Source organism: Colius striatus, chromosome 21, assembly GCF_028858725.1.
Source record: "Colius striatus isolate bColStr4 chromosome 21, bColStr4.1.hap1, whole genome shotgun sequence".
NCBI lineage: Eukaryota > Metazoa > Chordata > Aves > Coliiformes > Coliidae > Colius > Colius striatus.
The window spans coordinates 5,294,013-5,316,840 of NC_084779.1; the positions used below are offsets into that span (position 1 = coordinate 5,294,013).

A 22,828-nucleotide genomic window follows, 5' to 3' on the forward strand; every position below is an offset into this window, starting at 1 on the left:
ATCTAAATCACCAGTTTGAGGCTGACAGCATGAAGTGATCCTGTTTAGATATACTCACTTGTCTAAGTTTCTCTCCACTTGTAACTTCAGTCTGAAAGGTTCTGTTAATAGGCTTCCTCCTGTCTGCCTCACCAAGTAGGATGGAAAGCTCAGGTCTGCACTGCTATCTTCCACAGCCTTTGAATAGTCTCTCTGATATCTTTCTGCAGCAAATATGTCCATGTCCTGCAGATCAACCACAATGCAGTCTAAGAGGCAGATGTGATCCTCTGCAAGTGCACAGGAGATAACACATTAAGAATGAAAACAAAAAAGGATCTGTACAAAACTAATGCAACTTTTAAAAGAAATTCAGTATCTCCTGGAAGTTGCTTTGATTTTTTTAATGTGTTTTTCTAATTCACACTCAACAACCAGCTGAAACCAAACTCCTTCAGAGGTAAATGTAAATCTGAAACTTGTATATCTGCAACATGCATCTCAAAGCATGCCAGAACTGCAGGACTATTCTTCCTGAAACTGAACTAGAATTGCCTAATTCTTGACGCTCCAAAAATCAACCTTGAAACTAAGAAGTGATTTCTTTTCAAATGTGCAGTCTTTAGACACAGAGCCTTTACTTCTTCACCATCACATGAGACATAAGAAAAATTGCATTGCTTTATTTTACAAGGAAAAAGAAGAGCATATGAGGTTTCCACCATTTATCACATACCTGGGCTGTCAGGGATTGGTACAACAGGCAGCTTTGATTGCTGTCCTTGTTGCTTACTCAATGTGCTCAGCACAGGCTCGCTCTTCAGTCTAGAAATGTTTGATCCTGATGATTTTTTCATGAATAATCCTTCCATCGCTCCTTTTGACTCATCAGCACTTGTTGTTTTCTTCATGGTGTGTTTTGGGGTTCCCGAAGGAGATGAAAATTGAACTGAATCCTGCTAATTAAAGTAATTTTATAATTAACAATAGATCTTTAATTTCAATGCCAAGGAATCAATGCACCAAGGTTCAGGCTGCAATAAATTCCTGACCAAAAAAAGGTTATATTTGAATGCTAGTATCTTTTACTGTAGAAAGGTGGCTAAACTAAGTCCTATAAACTTAACAGCAGATTAAATAGTTGTTGTAAGAACATTTATTTCAGCAACATCTCCAAAAAGAGCTGTAAAATCTTTTGAATGAGAAATTAATTTGAAACCAGGGGGTTTTGCACAAAACAAAAACCCCTCCATATAAATGCAATTAATAAAAAGTGAGGGGCAAGGCTGTCAGGGTATCAAGTGTTTCTGTAGAAATAAAGACTGCTAAATACTTCTAATTGGTTTTCAGAACTGATAATGACAGCTATGCCATGACTGCTGCAAGATCCTGTCAGCAACTTTATATGTTATTGGAACATGTGAACAAACACAAATACATGAAGCTATCATCTTTTGAGCTTTGAATACTTCAGTCATCACACCAAAATGTGACCCTAAATTCTTCTCTAGTAGCTAAGACAGAAGAAATCTCTACTCTTGTTGTTAAAATCCTTACACATAAGCAAAGGAAAGCTCATTTATATTGATGTATAATCTTTTAGACATCTGCCTATCACCATATACCCAGTGGCAATCTTACCAGCTTTTCCACTTTCATGATGCTATTTAGCATCAAAGGTACAGTTTGCTAGTAAAACAGTTCAACGCTACAAATTTATTCTCTCAAAAACACATGTCTGGTGGATCAGGTTTACACACTACCTTAATACTCCAAAGCAAATTTCAGGGTTCATTTAGCCTGTCCTGATTAACCTCATGTTTCAATTTTACTAAGCCCTAGCAGATAACGATCATCTCTCTTTAGTGACCCACTGGTCCCTTACTCCAGGATTGCTCACTTAACCACTGGCTGCAGTACCATTACTCTCATTTCCCACCTTCTTTCTGTACCCAGCTTCTGATGTCATCATACAAATCCACACACATAACATTTCCTTTCTGGTTTTAGTTATTAAAATTACTTCCCTCAGATGGATTTTAAATGTTATTCATTGGAAAAATTAATTGCAGCCATGGTAGAGATTAAAATTGAAGACATTACATTGAACTTTATACTGTAAAAACGAGACTGAAAAGTACATGCAAAGAAAAAACACCACATCACCCATAAATCTGTGAATTTATGCAATAAATCCAAATTAATAGCTTCTCAGACATGCATAAAGAGCACACAACAAATTTAAATCCAATTCTTACAGAATTCAGCACAATCTTTAGGAGAGAAACATTATTTTTCATGTATAAAGGAACTTTTAAAGTGCTAAATTCCAAAAGAAAAGTTCCTTTTTTCCTTTTAAATGAATGAGGGACACCTGAGCACCACTGTAAAGATGTGAAATACCTCCAACAAAACTGGATCCTTGTATGCATAGCCTTGTAAAATCCGATCCTCAAAAATAAACACAGGATAGAGAAAATATGAAAACAAACCAACCAACCAAAAAAAAACCCCAAACCCCATCTGATCCCATTTCAAACTCCCAAAGTCCTACAGTGGTAAGTCAGTATTTTTAAGTACTATGCACACATCCTTTCTCTTAACTTCTAACATTAACTTAGGAATCTACCACTGCCAAACCTTTAAATACATCACCACACTATAGAAGAGAACTCGATTTCCTTACAGTACAGACCAGTGTACATCAATCAGAGGTTACAGACACACCATAAACCTGCTACAGCAATTCAATCCATCTAATTTCTGCCCCTCCTTAAAATGGGATTGGGGTACTCCCAGAACAACTACTCATTTTGTTGCACAGGTTAGATGCAAAAAGTTATCTAAGATGGATCTTCCTTAACCCAAATTTTGTGGCTGCATCTCCCAACATTAACACCAACTATTCCCTGTCCTGTGCCTAGCTTCAGGTTCAAGCCTTCACTGCAAACCTTTCATTAGGTTTCACCTAATCAAAGCAACTACACACAATTTCATTAAGAGTAGAAAGACACATTCTCCAGTCTGTCCCAGCAGGTCTCAGCCAGCACAGATCTCTATTTTCTGCTACTCACACTGCTGAAATTCTGCTTGCTGAAGAAGCTAACAAAGAGGGTTAGCTAAAAAGATGTTAAGCTCCCAGCTGCATCCTGCACTCTAACAAGGCCACTTCTAGTGAGTTCCCCAGCACAGGCTCCCCTCTATTCTGACCATCTCTGAAAGCAAGTCCCAGTGCAGGCACAGAAGGGAGCTGCTGGGTACAATCTGCAGCAGCCCAGATCCAGATCACTCAGCACATTGGCATGGACTCTTTCCCTCTGGCAGTACAGGGTGCACATTTAACAACAATTTCCCATTTTGATATAAAATTCACAAGAATTAGAAAAACTACAAGTTGCTACATTAAGAAGTAACAGCCTCACCTTGTTCTTCAATGAAAAAGTTCCTGGCATACCCGCAAAGAGAAACCTGTTCTTGACTTTCAGTTTGCCAAGATTTGCTACAATAAGGCTATTAGACTTGGAGCTTTCAGGTATAAGCAGAACAGGAGCACCAGCCTCAATATCAAGAAGGACTCGGGAAGCTCGTTGGGCTTTATCTCTTACCTGGGAAGAGCAGAAAGTCATTTTAAAACACATTAAAAACTAAAAGAAGTGGGTGATTCCTTCACACTGATTAGTCCTGAATTAGGTTTTGTACAAAATAGCCCATGGCTGTCATGATACTCTGTCATGCAGAAGTTCAGGATCTGATTTTCTCAGTCTAGCAGCCCTCATACTTAACCAAAGACACACACTTGAGAAGGACAGAGGGACTTCTCACTTTTTTTTCTCTTTATTCAGGTATTATAACTACCCAGTGAACAGTGGAGATAAAGGCAAGGTAAAATCTTGAGCCCCTTCTGTGCAGCATCACAAAGACAGACTGTCAGATCCAGGTGCCAAAGCATTTAAGTAATGTGCAAATTTGGTATTCTGCACTCTCAAGTAGCAGCATTCTCCTAAATAAGCTCTTTTAACTATAAGCAACCTCCACTTAAGATCAGAACTCTAAGACCTCCCATCGTTTCAACTCACTGAGTTGACACACCAACACACATTTTATACTGCATATCCACTTTCAAAAACAGGTTAGAAAAGTGCAGAAAAGAACTCCCAGACATACTGTTTGTCCTTCAATTGCTGCTCTTTGCCGCCCCAAGACATCCTGAAGCTGAGTAAAATGCTGGATGAAAGACACCACCTCTGCCTGGAAGCGCTGAGTGTGCACATACTGAACAGATGCCATTCGTAGAGTGACACGAATATCACACTCCCTCTGCAGCAATGGATCTGGCCTCCCATACCTGTGACCAAGGTTGGAAGCAGAAGTTAGCTATCTTACCTACATTTTACAAAGAGTGCATCTTTTCTTCAAGACTTCACTATGAACTTCAAGAGTACACTATGACAAAAGAAAACCCCCAATTCCAAAATGAAAGAGCAGTAAGAACTCTGCTTCATCAGCTGCAAACAGCTTCCAACTTTTAAAAAACAACTACTTTTTAAACTAGGAACAAGCTATGACCTAAATACTTTCAAGAACAGCTTCAAGGGGAAATAAAATCCAATTTTTCCTGATAAGCCATATGCACAGCAAAGACAAGCTAAAGATCATTAGTTTATGACTGAAAATGTTTAAAGTCACAAGTGACCAAAGCAGGACCATGCAGACATGCCAGCTGTGGGGTTGGTTTTGGGGGGGGTTTGGTTTTTGCTTTGTTTTCTTGGCAGATGGGGAGTTAATGGTGCTAGTATCAAGTGACAGGAAGTTTGATTCATACTTAAAGACTTGGAAAATGAGTGCTTCTTCCCCACTTGTAGTGAAACGTTCTCTGTAAAATTCTCCATGAGCTGTAAGATCACTTAAGGACAGACTTCCAATACTTCCTTGCAGGGCTAAATCTCCCTCTGCAAAAGAAAAGGAGAATCCTCAAACATAGAGAAGTTACTAAAACTGACAGTTTCTATTAGTGGGATAAGCTCATAACAAGTAATTAAATAAATCACATTCAATTAAACATCACGTTCAAAGAAAATCACATTCCTCTGCTACAAAGACTACATGAGCTCACACAGCTCTGTGCCTCACATACACAGTGTGATCACATCACTTGGATTTGAGAAATCTTAGGTAGAACTCTTCTTTTTCCTTCTCTAAACCAGTAAGATAAACTATTGTCCTGCTCTCTTAAAGGGAAGTATTGAAACCCTACCCAATCCCAGTTAAAATGATCAAGGAAGGATGTAGGACTTAAAATCAAACCTCAAAAACAGAGGAAGAAGCAGTGAGAATGCCCACCCTGCCCAGGAGCCAAACACACAAAAACTCAATGAGCACCAAAAAGAAAAGCACTTGAAATCACAGCTCTAGTGCACACTCCCTTTTCTTTTAAACTGCAAATATCCTCAGCCCTCCAGTCTACTCACCAATCACTTCCAAGTGAGCTGCAAGTTTTGACACACTGGCTTTAGCAAGCTCACTAGTTGTCTTATTCAGTACTAATGATAAAGAATGGACCTGGTCAAACAAAAAGGAACAGGATGGTGTTAGAACAACGTGACTCCAGAGATGGAACGTCTTGTTAGTCTTTCTCACACACGTAAACAGCAAACAAGAGGCATCTGACAGGGAGACAGTGGAGGAAAGCAATCTTTTTACTTTCTTGTTTGCACATTAACAGGTCTCCAAAGCAATTTAGAATCATCAGGTCATCAACATTTCCTAGCACTGTTATTTTCATCCTTTGCTCTTTTAAGACTTGTCATTTGAAGTCAGACTGCAGGATGTCTGGGCAAAGACCATAAATATACAGATATACACACACACACATACATCTTTTTCTAGAAGAACCCAACCATGTTTATGCAGATGTACAGACATGGATGTTTATATATTTGTACAACTGTATACCTAAAAAACCCACCAACTCCATAGTACCTAGGACAGTCTGGTGCCAATTTCAGTGTGTCAGGTCTTTAACACTGAAGCAAGCTTATCACAGCTCAAACACGTTTAGTCTGTTCACTGTGTTATCCCAGGGAAATAAGTCACTGCCCAGCAGATTCACCTTCCTCAGACTCTCAGGCACAAAGTGAACTGGATGGGGCTGGGGAGGTGAGGGAGTGTGTCAAACTCCACCCGTGGGAGCTCCATTGGATGGAGCACTCTACTTCAGCTACCCTTTAAGTGGCACATCTGTGTCACAGAGCAAGGGAAGCAACTGTTTTGCAAATGTTTTGCTTTTCTGTAACTTCTGCACTTTAAATCTGCTTTTGATTTAAAGGTCACCTTAAGTTTCTATAAACCAGACGTTTTATGACAGACAATCCAGTTACTATTTTGCATCTCAAGTATACCTTCAGATCCAGCTTAGTGTTTACAGGCTCTTGGGCTTGAGAAGCTGACAAGGTATTTATTTCTGATCTGATTGTCTGCTGAGTATCTTCAGGTTGCAGCTTCATAGCATGGTTATCAGCAGTGGATCCAATCCCAAAGAAATCCAGTATCACTACCCAAGTTTGCAAAGTTATTAAGACATCTAGACAATTAAAATCAACATCTACACTACGGTTAATTTTGTTATAGCGAGAAGAAAATTCAGGATGTTTCCTATCCACTAGAAATATATTGATATGAACTAAGGAATCATCAAAGTTACTTTTTCCACAGGGCAACTTGGCTCTGTCTGCTGTTGGAGAAGGAGGTGGAGTCAGAGGATACTCAGAATCAGCATCTTCTTTTTGCTTCTTACGGGAGGCACAGACTGGTCTTTGGTATAGCTGAAAGACATTAGGTGCTTCTTCCATATGGGAAGGTAGGGAACGTGGCATATCTGGATATTCTACATTGGACACCGAGGGACAAGACTGGGAAAGGTATTCCTTATGTGCTAAACTGGACGGCTTGGGTGCTCCACGGGACACCATGAGATTCTTATACATAGAGTCTGGGTTCTTCTCCAGAAGATCTTCCATCAGCAGAGAACGTAAGGCAATCTGAACAGACAAAGTCTGAGGATGATCTTTAGCAAACTCAACATCAAAATCCTGAAACTTAAGGCTGACAAGGCCTTGTGCACCAAGTGTAAGATCACCACTTAACTGAACCTGGAGCTCTGAGATATGAAAGTTTGCTTGAATCTGAGTAAAAGACTTTGTTTCCCTGACAGCTAGCGACTTGCTTGGAACAGAATTAAAACTAGAATGGCTGAATAAGCCATTTTCCTTCCGTTCACTTGAGAATTCTGTGCCAGTGCTGTGAAGTGATGCTGAAGGAGAACTTGGACAAGTTGAAGATACAGAAGTGGTTTGAAATTTGTTCAAGTCTTCACTATAAATCAAATTATCCAGAGTCTGCAGGACTTGTTCATACACATGTTTTGCTAACACCACCTACGATGCAGAAGAAAGAAACAATCATCACGTTAGAGCTCCCCCTGTTAATAGAAACAGTACATATGTTAAAACTCACAGGTGGAAAAACTGTGCAATTTCAAACCACACAAATCTTAAGCTTGTGCAAAAGCAAAAATTAATCCAGAACAAGGTATAATGCAAAGCTGAAGCACAACAATTCTTCTGTATTAGCACTGCAAAATGACACATGTGGAAAGGTACAGGAGAGGACAGAATAGGACAGGTAGTAGTACAAGGTAGAATAGGATACCCTGTACTACTACACAAAAAGCAACCACACAGTTAGTTAAAAACTATGAACCATACAAACTACCCTTAAACTTCTGGCTGAGATTATAGAGTAATACATGGAAAAAATTATCTATTTAACTATTTATTGCCTGTCTCATTAGCTTTAGCAGTTTCAGTTTCTCTGCTCCTTCAGAAATGTTGTTCAAGACAATAGGATTTGAATTCTTAGTTTCTACCCCAGCTGCACATGAACATTATTTGGACAGCAACACATTTATTTTTCCTTCTGTGGTGAGTGTTCAGGGTAAAGAAAAGACTAATTCATAAAGATGTCCCATAACACAATTACATTTTGGTCATTGTTATTATGACTCAAGACTCTCTTCTGAGCACATGGATGAGTAACTGATTTGTAAACTACCAACAGGTTAAACTTGAAGATATTTGTCTGAAAAATACTAATCTTCTATGGTGGGAAATACTTTTAGATAGTGGAAATACTACATTACTGTACCTGAAGAGGGTTCACAAATTTCCCTTCAATCTTCATAATGCTTGATACTCCTAAGTCTTCATTACTCAGAGGAAAAGTTAAATCCAAATCTCTCTCTAGTGGTATCTTTTCCAATTTAAACTGGATGGTGGTGTTATTCAGAATGTGGAAGGCTGTTAAGCGAAATTAAAACATTACAATGAGTGAACTGAGTATCCTGTAAGGACTGTACAGCACTGAGAACACAGTAGCTATTTCACTTGCTCAGAATCTCTCAGTAGGTCATCTGTGGCTATGGTTTGTGACATTTGTGCAAGAAAGGCACAATTCAGTTTTTGCTTAGATTAAAAATGGATATAAATGAAATGATTTGCCCGTTGTAGTTAAAATGGAGCAGCGTGTTTCAGGAAGGTGGGTGAGACAGAACATACAACCAGATCTATGGTCAATACACATTTGTAGCACCATCTGCTACTCATATTGAAATGATTGAGTCCCCTGATTAACATACCATGGCCTTTATGTAACGATTCAAAGAAGTCATGACGAGTGAAACGGGATTCTTCCTGGCTATTCATACTGGCAGGGCCTGATGAAGAGTGCGGCTTGTGAGATATTTCACTTGCAGGCTCCTTCTTGCTTGTAAATTGACTGCTATTTAAAGAATACATTTTAATGTCTTTAATTTCAACTTGCAGTCTGTCACTTGTAGATTCATCTTCTCCTGGTACAAAATTCTGAATAGATATTTGTCCCAGGTGACCAACAAGGAGCTCAGAGCTTCCAGGCTTCCGAGGTATTGAGACAATTGGAGATTCAATGTTTATGTTTAATATAAGCTTAATGGTCTCAGTTTTGAGAGGCTGAGATCCAAATGCATAGCCTTCAGTATCTTCTAAGTTGGCAACATCTCTCGATCGTGGTGTTGTATCAAACAATGAAACCATCTCACTGTATTCGGCAGTTTTGGTTGCCAAGACTGTAGTGACTTTGGAAGCTGCACTTTTCAGCATGCTGCGGAAATTCTCTTCCAGTTCATCCATTGACAAAGTGAGCTCTTTCAAAAATTTAGCTGAGTGGTTGTAATGCAAGGAGGCCATTTTGAGGTTGAGAGAACATTCCTCTTTTGACTTCTCTGTAAAAGTGAAACTTAAAGCATCTGGGAGGCTATTTCCATCATCAAGCCTAAAGAATAAAGACTCCAAGTAATCTACATCGCCAATGAGATTTTCATACCTTCCTGTGTTCCCTATGCTGACAACATACTGGTTCTTAGCACTATCTTGTGTTAGATCCATAAGGTGAAGGCATCCAAGAGAGCCATTTACATCTAATTTACTACACATGGAGACATTGACTTTGGTGCCCCCAATGCTGGCTGTTGCAATTTTTCTGCCATATTTTTCTCCATTTGTCATGCCAACTGTCCTGAGGAGGAGGATATTTAACCAGTGAATATCAACTGCTACCTCTGTGTTCTGTACATAGGTAGACTGGAAGGTTTCTTGTTCCCTCCAATCTCTTTCCAAGTCAGTTATCAAGGGCTGAGGACTAGAATCTTCTTTCTCCTTTGGGAAAGATTTCTGGAGAAACCCAATCAATTCAACAATTGTCTCTGGATTAAGGATGATATCCAGGTTGTTCACCTGTAGAGAGATCACCTGCAGACTGCTATCCAAATTCATTGATGGGCATTCTGCACTCACAAACTGATACTCTAGTTTTATCAGGGATTCCTGATCTTTTCCATCATTCCCAGAAGGATTGGAGGCTGTAGTGCACCTCTCTGCCAAACTAGCCACATCAATGGGATGTGCATCCAACGGCCCATAAACTGGGGACTGCGCCCTGCTGTCTCGAAGACTTCCTGTTGGCACATCAAAACTCAAATTCTTATGAGAAGCCATCAGCAGATCAAAATCTGTTCCATATGTTTGCATAGTATCAACCAGTAAGAGGCCATGAACAGTCAGGGACACTTCTGCATCATATGGTCTTTTCACAAAATGAGCATTGGTGCCAAAAACCTTGAGTACAGAAATATACCGTCCGTTGCTTTCAACGCCCAACTGCATACAGTTTACTTTGAATTCAGCCAAAAGCAGCTGAGATTCAACAAGAACTTCCCTGGTGTGTTGCTCCAGCATCACAACACTCTGTGTTAGGTTCATTACAGAATCATGCAAACTGCCAAGCTGGTCCACCTCTGCAAAAATCCTGTCTTTCCCTAAATGCAGGGCATCAGATGACTTCGTTTCAGATGTACTCAGCTGAGTACAACAGTTCTTCAGAGCCAATATTTTGTCTTCATTGATATGAATTTTCAGGTCTGGCAGAGTTCCAGACAAGACAGCTCCTGGGTATTTTGGGTCAGATGTGTAGATCAATCTGCGCTCCAACTGCAGGTGAACGTTGAATTTTTCCACCACGTGAGTTGGCCCCACATCACTGTCTTGGACATGTTTCCAGTTGTCCTTCACTCGGCCCACCATGATCTGAAGGTCCATAAATGAAAGTGTGTATCTCTCATACATTTTTTTACTCATTAGGTGTGCTTGTAGCTGCTCTTCACTTATTTCTACTCCAGTGAATTCCGACATTTTGATGCCATTGTTGGTGTTAGATTCAGGTGGTGGAGTATTGGGAGGAGTTGCAAGAGGTGTTTTATATTCCTCATCACTTAGCTCATTGACTTCTGAAGAAACAGTATCTGTACTCCTTTTAGAGTCTTCTGTGGATTGAAAAAAATAATAGTAAACAAACAAATCAACAAAAGAATTCTCCTTCCTCCTTGGATGTTTCCCATCATTACCTCATCATCCTGTCTGAAGCTGTGTTTTGTTTATACACCAGGCATATCCACTACTGGCCTCACCTTCCACTGTCACTGCCTGCTATGCTTCTTACACATGCATGAAGATGTCAGCCACAATGTATTACAGAATCTACTAAAAGACACCACTGTCTCATGGTTTAACCCACTTACTGGGACTACAGGATTCATTGCTCTGCTTAGGCAATTCTTCTGATCCTCAGAACCAACTGAGAGGTAAGAGCTACTTAACTTAAACATACTTAATGATGAGAAGCTTCTCTCCAGTTAACTCTACTGCCTAATATTAACTTGCATTATCATAAGGATTTTTTTCTGCTCTGCAAAGTAGGAATACTGCCAAAACCTCCCTCCTTTTGTCTTTTAAATTGTACATCAATCTTAATAAAAAATGTGCTGATAATAGCAGAATCATTACGTGAAACTCTATGTATATGGAGAGGAAATAACCTTAAGACATCTCTACTTCCTACACAGAAGAAAAAGAGTTTCTGGGAGAAGGCAGAAAGAAAAAGGAAAGGTGCAATAATTCTAGATCTTACCTTGAGAATTGGTAAGTAATATTCTCCCCAGATCTACAACAACTAACACTGGATCCACAAATTTGAAGTCATCAGGAAAGATCACCTGAGGAGCAGAAATATCAAGGCACACGGTCCAGCTTTTGCTGTTTTCCTGGAAGTTAAGAAGAAGGATGTAGCAGCCTGTAAGAAATAGTTTTCCCTCTCATATACAAAAGCCATATCAAATAAATGGATCTGATTAGCCCCTTTTTCACCTGAAGAGCAAACCTTCAGCCACACTAATGTTTGGTACCTTGTTCAACCACAAACTCCCATTACAGTCAACAGAGAGACATTTTCAGTAGGTGACACATCTCATGGTAAGACAGATTCAATGAATCCCTCTTCAGAGAGACTCCTCATCTCCAAGTTGAGGAGAGTGCATCTACCTGCATAGCTAAGAGAGCCATCTACCTTTGATGTGACACTGGATCAGAGAAATCTTTGTCAAGGCTTTCCAAAAATCCAACATGCACTAGGTTGTTTATGAACTAAAACTATTTGAACACTGAAGAATGAGAAAAAACCAAAATTAAAAGCATTTCTAATTTAGAAAATAATCTCTGTATAAGTTCCACACAAGTTTGAGGTCATGGAGCTCCACTGGAGCACACTGGAACCAACAAGTTGGCATGAAGTCACCCCACTAACAGGGTCAAAACCATTAATCACAACAGGTCTGCATCACAAAAATGGTGCAAAAGGAATACTGCAATACCACATGTAAAACTCCTCATGTTCTTAATGAGAACACCACACAAACAAATGACAAACTCCCACACACACTTTTTAGAGCTTCAAGTCCTAAAACATGGCAACTAAAGCCTACATAAACATTTGGGGGCCAAAAAACTTACAATGAAGTCTCCTACTAGCAAACGATCAATGGTTTGCCTTATTTCAGCTTTTGTTTGCATTTTCAGCTTGTTGTACTGTCGTCTGGCAGCTTCAGCCACTCTTGCCTCCAACTCAGACTGATATCCGAAACCTGCACAAGAGATACAAAACCAACTATGTGTAATTTTGTTCATCTGTTATTTAATCAGGAAGAAAAAAGCAGAGAACAAGAAAAAAGACAAGAACTATTTTAAATGTCAGCAGGAAAATCCAGGACAGGAAAACACTGCAGTTGAAAGCCACTGGCTGTACCTACACACCAGGCTGCTTCACCATGTAGTACAGCAGCAACTTTCAGTTTTTAAAGTAGAAGTTTCAGAGTCTCCCCAGGGAAAATCTTTGATTCAATTAAACAAAGAAATAACCAAACCAATCATTCAGGGAAGACTCAGAGTATTTCTTCATCTGAATTTAAAGTGGAGATTTTTTTGATCAGTGCTTTATATCCTTAAGAAATAAAAATCAAAGATAAGAAAAGATAGGATACCACCAAAAAAAACGCCCCACACTCCACTACATCACCAAAAAACACATTAAAGGTTAACCTGAGGTATGGACTCTTCCCTTGTAGAAGAAGTCAGCTACTTTCTTAATGGCTTGTGGATTGTAAATAATATTTAGAGGTCTGGTGCTGACTTCCAGGCGCCTCTCGAAATTGATGTGGATTGGGTTTCTTTCATAAAGCATCTCAAACACTGGGGCATCTGGATCTGCAACCAAATGAGTTACAAAAAGCAGCTGTTAAAGAAAAAAAAACTAACAAAATAAACAGACAAAAGCAAAAAAACAAACCCCAAAGAACTGAATGCCTGATTGGGTAATTGGTGTTACTGTGCAAGAAGTAGCTGTCTGAAAATTCCTCCGTAATAGGAAGGCAAGGATCAACTTCTGCAATCCACACGATTCAAGGTGTTTGTATATACAAAACCGTTTTCAGAACTGGGGTCCTAATGTTGAGCTCCTAACAAGTTTGTTTCTTTTTTGTTAAAGCAAGACAATTCTCATTGTCTTGAGACATGTTCTTTTCTTATTCTCTCTTTCAAGTCACTCTGCACGCACCCTGACGTCTGAACAAAGCTCCCATGATGTTATCTTTACTGCCTGCAAAAAGCATTTGCACGAATTCTAACTCTATAGCCACTCAGTTCTGGTTTGTAGTAATTCTCTCATAGGTTTGTTATCATTAAACATAAAATGAAATCTTTACCAGTGCTCTGATTAGTCATTTCTGAGGACAAACTTTGGAGTCCAAAGGAAGACATGCAGCCAACCTCTTTTTGCTGATAAGAATTTAAAAGAAAAAGATTGTTTAGATAAAATCAACCAAGCCACCTGAAATAAGCATTAAAGACTTCTCTGTATTAGTCTTATGGTCACTTTATAAGTGAATTATATGCACAGTCTGACACTACTTGTGTGTATTTTTTTCCCTGGTGCAGTCAAACAAGTGAAAGAAGTATTACTAAGAAGCTCAAACTCATGTAGCAAACAGACTGAAGTCTGAAAGGCAAATTTCAGTCAGCCCTCTGCAAATTACAAACTACATGGAAAATTCTCACAGAATTAGATTCAAACTTTGCTTGCTCAGAAGAGATATTTCAACTGTTTTCGGTAAGGAAGAGACAAAAAAAGGTCTGTATTTCTGCTTTTACTGGAACAATACAAGGGGGAAATAAAATCTTACTTGGACCAAAGAGCTTTGTGAAAAAGAACAATCATTGATTAAGCAGCATTGCTGATTGTTCCAAAAATCAACTCTTGTTCCACAAATTACCTTCATCCCAATATATATAAATATAACAGTAAGTTGCAAGGAAACAGAGCAAACAATGAAGAGTTCTAGGAATGATTTTTGGAAAGGGAGAGGAAAAGTAAGTTCAGTAAGTGGAAACTGTTCTGGAAGACTTCAAGTGTTCTCTCTCTGGGATAAGATACAAATAAAGCAGAACACACGTTCAAGTTTTGGAATACAACTATTTGCATACACGTGCACACAGCTACACACTAACTTGAAAGAGGTTTTTTCACCTACAGGATTTGGGAAAACAAGAACAGGAAATATGGTCCCTTCTGTTGCTAAATCCCTCAGAAACAGTCCACCAAGCTGAACTTTGAGAAGGGAAGAATTTCTGCGAGGAAGGGATTCTGCTAAAATCTTTACACCTGGAAGATAAACACACACATTGTTCGAGTTTCTTTTAGTACACAGCATCAGTGGCATTTAAATTTTACAGGTAACAATTATCATCCAACAAACAATTCTTTTCAAAGTGCTTATATATATTTATTTCTATTCAGAAAATTACCCATGGAAATGTGGGATACACAGCCATGACTGTGAAGCAGCTATTTCTGCAGCTGTCTTCCTTTCACACACAACAAGGTCTAAAATTAGATTTCTGTGTTGAAATCACTCACACATCTGAAGACAGAAACTTTTTCTCACTTGGTACATTATTTTCCACAAGTTGGCTTTATGTTTTCATTTTGAACTTTGTTTCAGTAGTGTAATTTGGAGAATTAAAAACAAAAATCAAAGGAAAGTCTGAAGGCAGACAAAGGGGGATTTTTGAGACAGAACAGAAATTGACTTTATACCTGAAAACTCCAGCTGCATAAAAGCAGTCTCCTCTGCAGGCACCACCTTCTTCCTTTTATGCAACAGAGTGAAAGAGCCACCCTGCAACTGTAGATTTAATTTAGCAAAAACATGATCTCTCTTTGTAAAGGTGTTCATACTCGATGCATCTGCAGCTGGATCAAAAAATTCATCTGCACCTAAAAAAACCCAACAACCATAAACCAACACATTAAACAAGTCAAGATCTGGAAGGCTGCTGAAGAACCAAATTTTGTCTGAATTTAATGATTTGCTCAGCAACAGGGCATTCCAATAAAAGCAAGATATAGAGCAGATATGCCTTCTTCCTTGACAGAACCGAATATTCCATACAACTTCTATTTCAATCCAGGTAATAAAACCCAAATTGACAAAGACCTCAACAACCCAGTACTGTTCATGTTGTGTGCAGTCAGAGCGTGCTACGTGACCCCCACTCACCTGCACACAACTCCCAAAGCTCTTTACCATAAATATCTATAATGGTGGAGGCAAATGTGTTCCATATATCACCTTAGAAATAAGCAGGCAGACCAGGTATTGGGATTTTTCAACAGGTTATTATCCTTTAGACAGGCTCTGCTGCTGACACAAGTAATCTTTTAACAGTACAGAACCAGTGCACTGCTGCTGTTTGCCAGGCACCTAACTATGATAGCTGTGCTGGGTTCAGTTGGGAGAGAGTCAGTTTTCTTCTTGGTAGCTGGTATGGGCCCATGTGTTGGATTAGTGCTGAAAACAGCATTGATAATACAGGGATGTTTTGGTTACTGCTGAGCAGTGCTTATACAGAGTCAAGCCCTTTTCTGCTTCTCACTCCACCCCACCAGGAGTGCAGAAAGAGCTGGTAGGGGACAGAGGCAGGATAGCTGACCTCAACTGACCCCAGGGATATCCCATATTATGATGTCATGCTCAGCATATAAAGATGAGGAAGAAGGAAGGGGGAGGACACTAGAAGTGATGGAGTCTGTCTTCCCGAACAACAGTTACACGTGATGGTGTCCTGCTTTCCTGGGGAAGGCTGAGCACCTGCGGCCCGTGGGAAGTGGGGAATGAAGTCCCTGGTTTGCTTTGCTTGCATGCACAGCGTTTGCTTTACCTATTAAACTGACTTAATCTCAACCCACAACTTTTCTCACTTTTACTCTTGCAACCTCTCCCCCAGTCCACTGTGAGTGGTGCAGGCAAGCAGCTGTGCAGTGCTCAGCTGCCAACTGGGGTTAAACCATGACAGTAGCATTAACATCCTTAAAAAGAAACAAAATCCCCTCTATTTCCATACCCAATATGTCTTCTGGATTCCATTGTTCCTTTGGGTCTGGCAGGAGCCCCTCAAAAGGTTCACCTTCATATGTTTGCTGTGTATATCCATACCAACCTCCCCAACCAGGAAACCAAGACTGAAGATACTGCAGCATTCCAGTGCTACTGCCATGTGCAGATTCTGCTGTAGGGGAACCTCCAGGGGAATCAGGCAATGGCTCTTTAACACTCTACATTTGAATAATGAAGACATGCATATTGCTGATAAAGAACATCACAACTGTACAAAAAGATCACAGTATAAACAAGATTCTATCTACTATTTACTAAGGGCTCTTCAGTATACCAGCAGTGATATTTTCCATCAATACTTAGCCCATTAGGAGAGCAACAGCACAGAAATAACAAGCACATCATCACTTAACTGCTGCACATTCATATATGAAGCCATATGGCATTATTATTAAATATTAGTCTAGAAACACTAAAGCAAATAAAAAGTCACCTGACACCATAAAACACAGCTCTAAATTTTAGTATCTGAGAGATGATATTGTACTGTTAGAGAGATGAGTCCCTGTCTTCTGCAGTGTGCTCAGAAAGCCATTTACATCACTTCTGCCATATATTTACTCTGAGAAAATACTCATTATAAGCCCTCATTTCCACTATCTGTTTTTAAGATAAGAGGACTTGCCCCAGGAATTCTAGTACAGACACTACTCACCTCAGCTAAGTCATGAAATTTATCATGGACTATCTCACACAGTATCTTCAACTCTTCATAAGTTTGCTCATCCTCAATACGATGCATTTCTTCCTGAAAAGACAGAAAAGGTAATGTAACTGCACTAAAGTAATATAGTATCTTGCTCACAAACATGTCAAACATCTCTGCACTAAGTCTGAGATTCACAGGAAAAACTACCATGGCATTAATAATAACATCCAAGTGTCTCAGGCCTAGGCATAACCTGATTTAACAGAATGCCTGGCTTGAAAAAGGAAAAGTTTCTGTCTTAGAGAAGACAGAAGAAATAAACTGCACAAATTAGGACAAGGCAGTATTCATATCCAGTTACTGAGACATGATGTCTTCTTTGTACTGATTAAGAAGTTGTTTGTGGAACCTTATGATTCACTCAAATCTAAAAACCCTATTGTAGAATAAGAAAGCAAAAGATCTTTTCACAGTTCCATAGATTAAGGAAGACAGATAATTAAGACAGGTGAGGTACATGGTGCCCTGAACTCATTTATCAGACAAGTCCAAATATCTCTAAAGATAAAAAGCAGACAATTACAGCTTATAGGTGTTTTTTTCTTCCTGAAGCAGGACACAGGTTTCATTATTAGGGGCACTTTCCCTCTGAGTTCTTCATCTCAAAATCAAATGTGAAAAATAAAACCAGAAAACCAACAAAGTATCCCTAACCCCACTGTCAGGTAGGCACAATCTTTCCCACATTACCCACCCTACCACATGAGTGACCTGACACACTTCTGGTATTTAAATGCTTTTTGAATCTATAGAGAACAGGAGTTAAGAAAGCCTGTCAAAGACTGACACGAGCATTCTGTCACAATTAATGCTATTTTCAGTGAAAACCAGTTACAGCTTAAAAAGAAGGCAGCTTTTTGCACAGTAAAACAAAAACACAAGAACCCTGCTGCGCACACACCTCCCACGAGCCCAGGTTTCAAGCAATCAAAACTCAGTCGTGGTCAAAAGACAGACTGTTCAGTGAAAAGGGCCTGCAGTGAAACTGAAGATGTTTCTAAACTAGACAAGATTTTAAATTTGAGAAGATGAAACCAAATGAAAGATGATTTATCAAGACTGTAGGAAACCCAACTCTAAATACCTGCTCTGCAGCAGACAGTGGTTCCCCCTTCAACTTGCGGTAATACATGTCAGTGTAAGACACTGCATCTTGGGCCCGATGTAACGCGAACTCCCAGGTAGAGCGTTGTCTCTGCTCCCTGATCTCCGAAAGATTGGCATTCAAAGCAAAAATCCACCATTCTCTGCAGCTGAAATCGAAATGACTGTATTACCAATGCTTAAAAAAACCCCAAACAAATGCATGTCAAAGTGCTGAAAGGTCCAAGAGGGGCTCAGCGAAAAAACAAGTGCACAGCTGCTCAGAAAGTACCAGTATCAGAGACAGCAGATGTGGGCTAGTTCTACAAAGTGGAGTTCTGCCAAGTCCCCAGCACTTCAGTGACATTCTTTGTAGCTGCTATGTATCAGGCATAGACAACAAAATGTTGAGTTACACAGACCTCTGATCTGAATTGAGACCATCTTTCTTATTACCAATACAAGAAACTTAATAAGAGCTCTCTGCAAACTTCAGGACAGCACAGTGTGTGCATGGGGGTAGAATCTCCCAACTTAATGTCAGTTTTGGAAGCTGTCAAAAAACAATGTAAAGCCTCAGGTAAGAACAATCTGAAGTCTGAATTACATCTGAGTATTTAAAACTGATTTATGAGGCAGAGGAACAAAACATGAAAACTGAAAAGCTCTGATATATGATTGTTCTCTAATAATCTTTGTTCTAGTTTCCCTGGTAGAGTTTTGCAATCACCACCACACATGCAGATATACTTACTTGTCTGTTACTGCAACCTTTGGCCTCCACTTCCTGAATTTAAGCTGCCGTTCCTTTCTAGCCAGTTCCTTTAAAAAGCCCATGATCTGCTGATACTGCATCTTTAGTAAAACAATACACAGATCAATTAGGCAACACTGGAGTGAAATTCCCTTCCATGTCAGATTATCAACCTAACACCAGCTGCTACTATACATTCTATAGACTAAAAATCCCTCCTGCATCCCTTCTATTGCTATAATAAACAAGAATGGGGTTTTTTTCTGCAGGAATCAGCTGCAGTAAAATAATGAAACAATTTGGAATGTTCAGTTTTAAAACAAACAGCTTCTTCAGTACATCCCTTCCAGTTGCCTCTGACAACTGAGTTTCACGACCCCTTCACCGTTTTCTTAGAGAGACTCCAAAAAGGCATTGTATCAGCAGAATTTTCAGAAGCACTGACATACAAACAACAGTTGCAGCAGTGTGGCAAGGAAAAAAACCCAAACCATAAAAGAATGTCTTGCTGAATCAGTCATTTTGTTAGAAGCTGACCACAGAGCAGTGTGCAATACAGCATGCAGACAGCCAAGCAACCCTGAAGACTAGTTTGAACATTCAATGCAGCCTGACAGAGTTAACAGTTCAGGATTCACAATGGCCTCATTTACCCTGCTTCTCAACAGTCTCTTTTTCAGACACTGAGAGTTAAATGGAGATGGCTGGTATTTACCTGTGAAAGTTTCAAGGGTATAGTCTCAAGCTGAATGTCACACTCAAGCCGTGGAGTCTGGCGTGACCTTAAGGGCTCCTTAGAACAATTCCTCTTAAGAAGAGCAGATGTGCACACAGGTTCCATGATGTAATTGTGAGCACGACTTTCCATACTTTTATCCATTGCTTCCTGTGAGTTACAAGTAAATTTATTCTAAAGGAAATGTGTGTGCAGTACTTACTAGGATGTATTGGTTTCATAGACTAGAATATACTCTATTAGCATGCCAGTCCATTAAACAAAAAGACCTCTTAAACATGTTGTGTCTTCAAAGGTAAAACAAGGTATTTCACAGCACAGCTTTTCTGGGTTGCACACATATCCTATCATTATACATGAAACCATAAACTTCTGTTGCTCTTAAAAGCACAAGATCCAATAAACTGGATCTCTCTCTTTCATATGCAGAATCTCTTTGTTGTACCTGTAGCTGAGCTGGAGGCAGGTCACCCAATAAAGTGCAGTTGGTATCCCAATAAACACTGAAGTCAGCAACATCCAACTGTTTTTTCCGCATCAGCTTCTCTACCTGCAGCAGACAAAGTGGAACAAAGGTCACCCACCACGTGCCATGTAGCTTTTAGTTCTCCATACAACCAATACGAAACGTCCAGATCAATTTATGACAATAACCAGAAGATTATTTAAATGCCATAATTTTACTACATATTTACTAGCACCCATCACATTTTAGCTGCCACGAGTTCCTGTACAAAGAGTTCCACTTACTGGTTCAAACACTGCATTTTGCATTGACACGTTTTTGATGCATATCCCAAACGCAAACGGCTGCAAAGGATTTGTGACACCATCTTCAAACCTCAAATGGACGTCTTGAATTTTTAACTACACAAAGAAAAAGCCAGAGCACATTACTAGAGACAACTGTTTGCATCATTAAAGTGGGAACCAGTATTATTCATTAACACTGAAGCAACTTAGTATTTCATTTCTGGAATTCTCCAGCAAGTTTCTGCTTGTTATTCACATCTCATAGAAATCCTGTTCCTTACTTCTGGTTTTGTACTCTTTGATTCTGTCTTCTCTTCCAATACCACCAGCCCCTGCCCTCCTCCCCAGAAACAGTTACTTTCACAAGACAGTGTCCTTTATTTTGCCATCCTACTATGTTTTTTCATTTTAAAGGCAAATATGTAATTGTCAACCAAAGGCTCAGAAGTGGTTTATGTATCAGAATCATCAGCACGGGCCAGAACTACAAACTACTCACAATACAAGGTGAACCAAACTGATTTTGCATTGGTAAAACCACTGAGAGTACCAAGTTACTCTATTTTCTTAGAGAATAAAGAGTCTAGGACTGAGAAAAGTAAACTCTTGCCTTGAGCTCCTGCACCAAAGTCACCTAGTGTCAAAAAACACGAAAAGTTGCTGTTTTCCCTTACTAAAGCAGGATGAAGGATTTTTCCATTCCCACCAGGAAGTTTTGAAGATTCATTCTGAAAAGGGACTGTCCTCTGCCAAACATCTACCTTTGATTTATGTATTTCTTAATATAGTTATATATAATATATACTATGTAGTCTATATGTCTTATTATATAACATTTATTACATACTATATAATGTCATTTATATATGTATTCTACTGATTTATTAATATAGATATATTTGAGGATCACACAATGTGAAGCAGAGTGGGCACAGGTAATTTTTACAAGGGGGAAAAGCTCTACCAAGCAAAGGCTTACTTCGATGTTTTCTACAATTCTGGTGACTACAGATGCAGTAACTGAGTACCAGTAAGATTCCCCTTTCTGTTGCCGTTCTTTCTGAAAGAGAAACCAAGGAGAAGCGTTAACCACAGTGACAACTGGGCAGGAAACAATATACCTTGTTTTACTGAAATTACTGTGAACAAAGAGAAACAGAAAGCCCAAGGATTTCAGTATCTCCAACATACATGGGACACACAATCTGACAGGGGTGAGCTGGGGCAGAAATTGCACCATGTTGGCATGAAGGAGTCAAATTCTAACTTACTTCCTATGCATTTATTCTACTTGTTAGGAGACTTAAATGCAATCCATCTACCATAGCAGTTACTTCACCAGGAAAGACAAGCATGACTCACTTTCCATTTTTCTTCAAGTGCTAGAAGAAGGGCTTTCCTGTGTTCTCTTTCTTGCAGCCTCTCTCTTTCCTCATCAAAGTCTTCTTTTTTTTCTGGGGCACCAATTAAGTGCAGTTTTGAGACAGATATCACCCATGGGTCCACATGTGGGCGATAGAAGGGTATCTGTAGGGTTATTTTGCCAATGAAACCTAGATATACAGAACAGAGGTGTTAACAGATTCCTGTGTAAACATATTTTATATCATCCCTTGAAAACCTGAAAGAAAAAGCAGTGTAAGAAACAACCAACTAAACCAGAACTGGATAACCTGAAAACCAAGTCACCTATTTCGTTCAGGCCTCTGACTCACAGGTAAAGACTCTTGTAAAACATGTAGTAATTCCTGTTTATAAACATCTGTCCTGCACACACAAGCAAAATACAAACCTGCCTTTACTTCAAATGGTAATTCCAGTTCCTTCAAGGCATCTTTCTTTAGTGGCAAGTTTTCCAATTCAACAGCACCTATATAAAGTAGAAAAAAAAAGAGACAAAGAAAATGATATTAGAGAATGTCAACTTGAACACTATAAGGCTACAATGACTAGCATCATGTTTTAAACTAAAAAACTCCAATCAAACAGGTTTTTGTGAGAAAAGCCAATCTACCACTTCAAGTCGTGTTACAGTTGCAATGGTTATTCAATACACTTGTTGATTTATCAGTGCCATGTGCTGAAGCTATTTGATGAGGTCATCTACAAGCAATCTTCTGCAAGGTTTTAGATCTGAACTTTACTGTAACCAAGGAGAATGTTTCTACTCTTTTTCTGTTCAGAAGAGAGACACTTCCAATTATTTCTCCAGAAGAGAATTCACTGTTCATTGTAAAGTGCTGCCACAAAACTATCTTAAAAAGGGGTTATATAAATATTGAACACAATATTAAGTGACTGTTTCTATTCCAGCTTCCAGTCATTACAAAAACATCAACAGTTCTTTAAAAAAATAGATAAAATCACAGTATGAAAACCCTG

General features: G+C 39.2%; 1 protein-coding gene across 6 annotated transcripts in view; it reads right to left on the bottom strand.

Annotated features, from left to right (window-relative positions):
• The window catches only part of VPS13D (vacuolar protein sorting 13 homolog D), a 90,377-nt gene that overhangs the window by 64,349 nt on the left and 3,200 nt on the right, over positions 1 to 22,828 (bottom strand). For 5 of the 6 annotated variants that reach the window (XR_009820208.1, XR_009820209.1, XR_009820206.1 and 2 more), the window contains exons 3-27: positions 22,239 to 22,316; positions 21,809 to 21,999; positions 21,426 to 21,506; positions 20,444 to 20,560; positions 20,139 to 20,243; positions 19,673 to 19,843; positions 18,958 to 19,058; positions 18,205 to 18,373; positions 17,067 to 17,159; positions 16,359 to 16,569; positions 15,052 to 15,231; positions 14,486 to 14,616; positions 13,661 to 13,733; positions 12,999 to 13,163; positions 12,414 to 12,544; positions 11,536 to 11,668; positions 8,672 to 10,891; positions 8,182 to 8,333; positions 6,378 to 7,412; positions 5,448 to 5,538; positions 4,802 to 4,928; positions 4,144 to 4,324; positions 3,402 to 3,584; positions 716 to 938; positions 59 to 269 (exon numbers count right to left, since the gene is read on the bottom strand). Coding sequence is in view for 3 of the 6 variants with exons in the window: in XM_062013074.1 (XP_061869058.1) it covers positions 59 to 269; positions 716 to 938; positions 3,402 to 3,584; positions 4,144 to 4,324; positions 4,802 to 4,928; positions 5,448 to 5,538; positions 6,378 to 7,412; positions 8,182 to 8,333; positions 8,672 to 10,891; positions 11,536 to 11,668; positions 12,414 to 12,544; positions 12,999 to 13,163; positions 13,661 to 13,733; positions 14,486 to 14,616; positions 15,052 to 15,231; positions 16,359 to 16,569; positions 17,067 to 17,159; positions 18,205 to 18,373; positions 18,958 to 19,058; positions 19,673 to 19,843; positions 20,139 to 20,243; positions 20,444 to 20,560; positions 21,426 to 21,506; positions 21,809 to 21,999; positions 22,239 to 22,316 (6,553 nt within the window). In the remaining 3 variants the exon portion in view is untranslated. The remainder of the gene's footprint in view (positions 1 to 58; positions 270 to 715; positions 939 to 3,401; positions 3,585 to 4,143; positions 4,325 to 4,801; positions 4,929 to 5,447; positions 5,539 to 6,377; positions 7,413 to 8,181; positions 8,334 to 8,671; positions 10,892 to 11,535; positions 11,669 to 12,413; positions 12,545 to 12,998; positions 13,164 to 13,660; positions 13,734 to 14,485; positions 14,617 to 15,051; positions 15,232 to 16,358; positions 16,570 to 17,066; positions 17,160 to 18,204; positions 18,374 to 18,957; positions 19,059 to 19,672; positions 19,844 to 20,138; positions 20,244 to 20,443; positions 20,561 to 21,425; positions 21,507 to 21,808; positions 22,000 to 22,238; positions 22,317 to 22,828) is intronic. The other variant, XM_062013076.1, reaches the window with a different exon arrangement.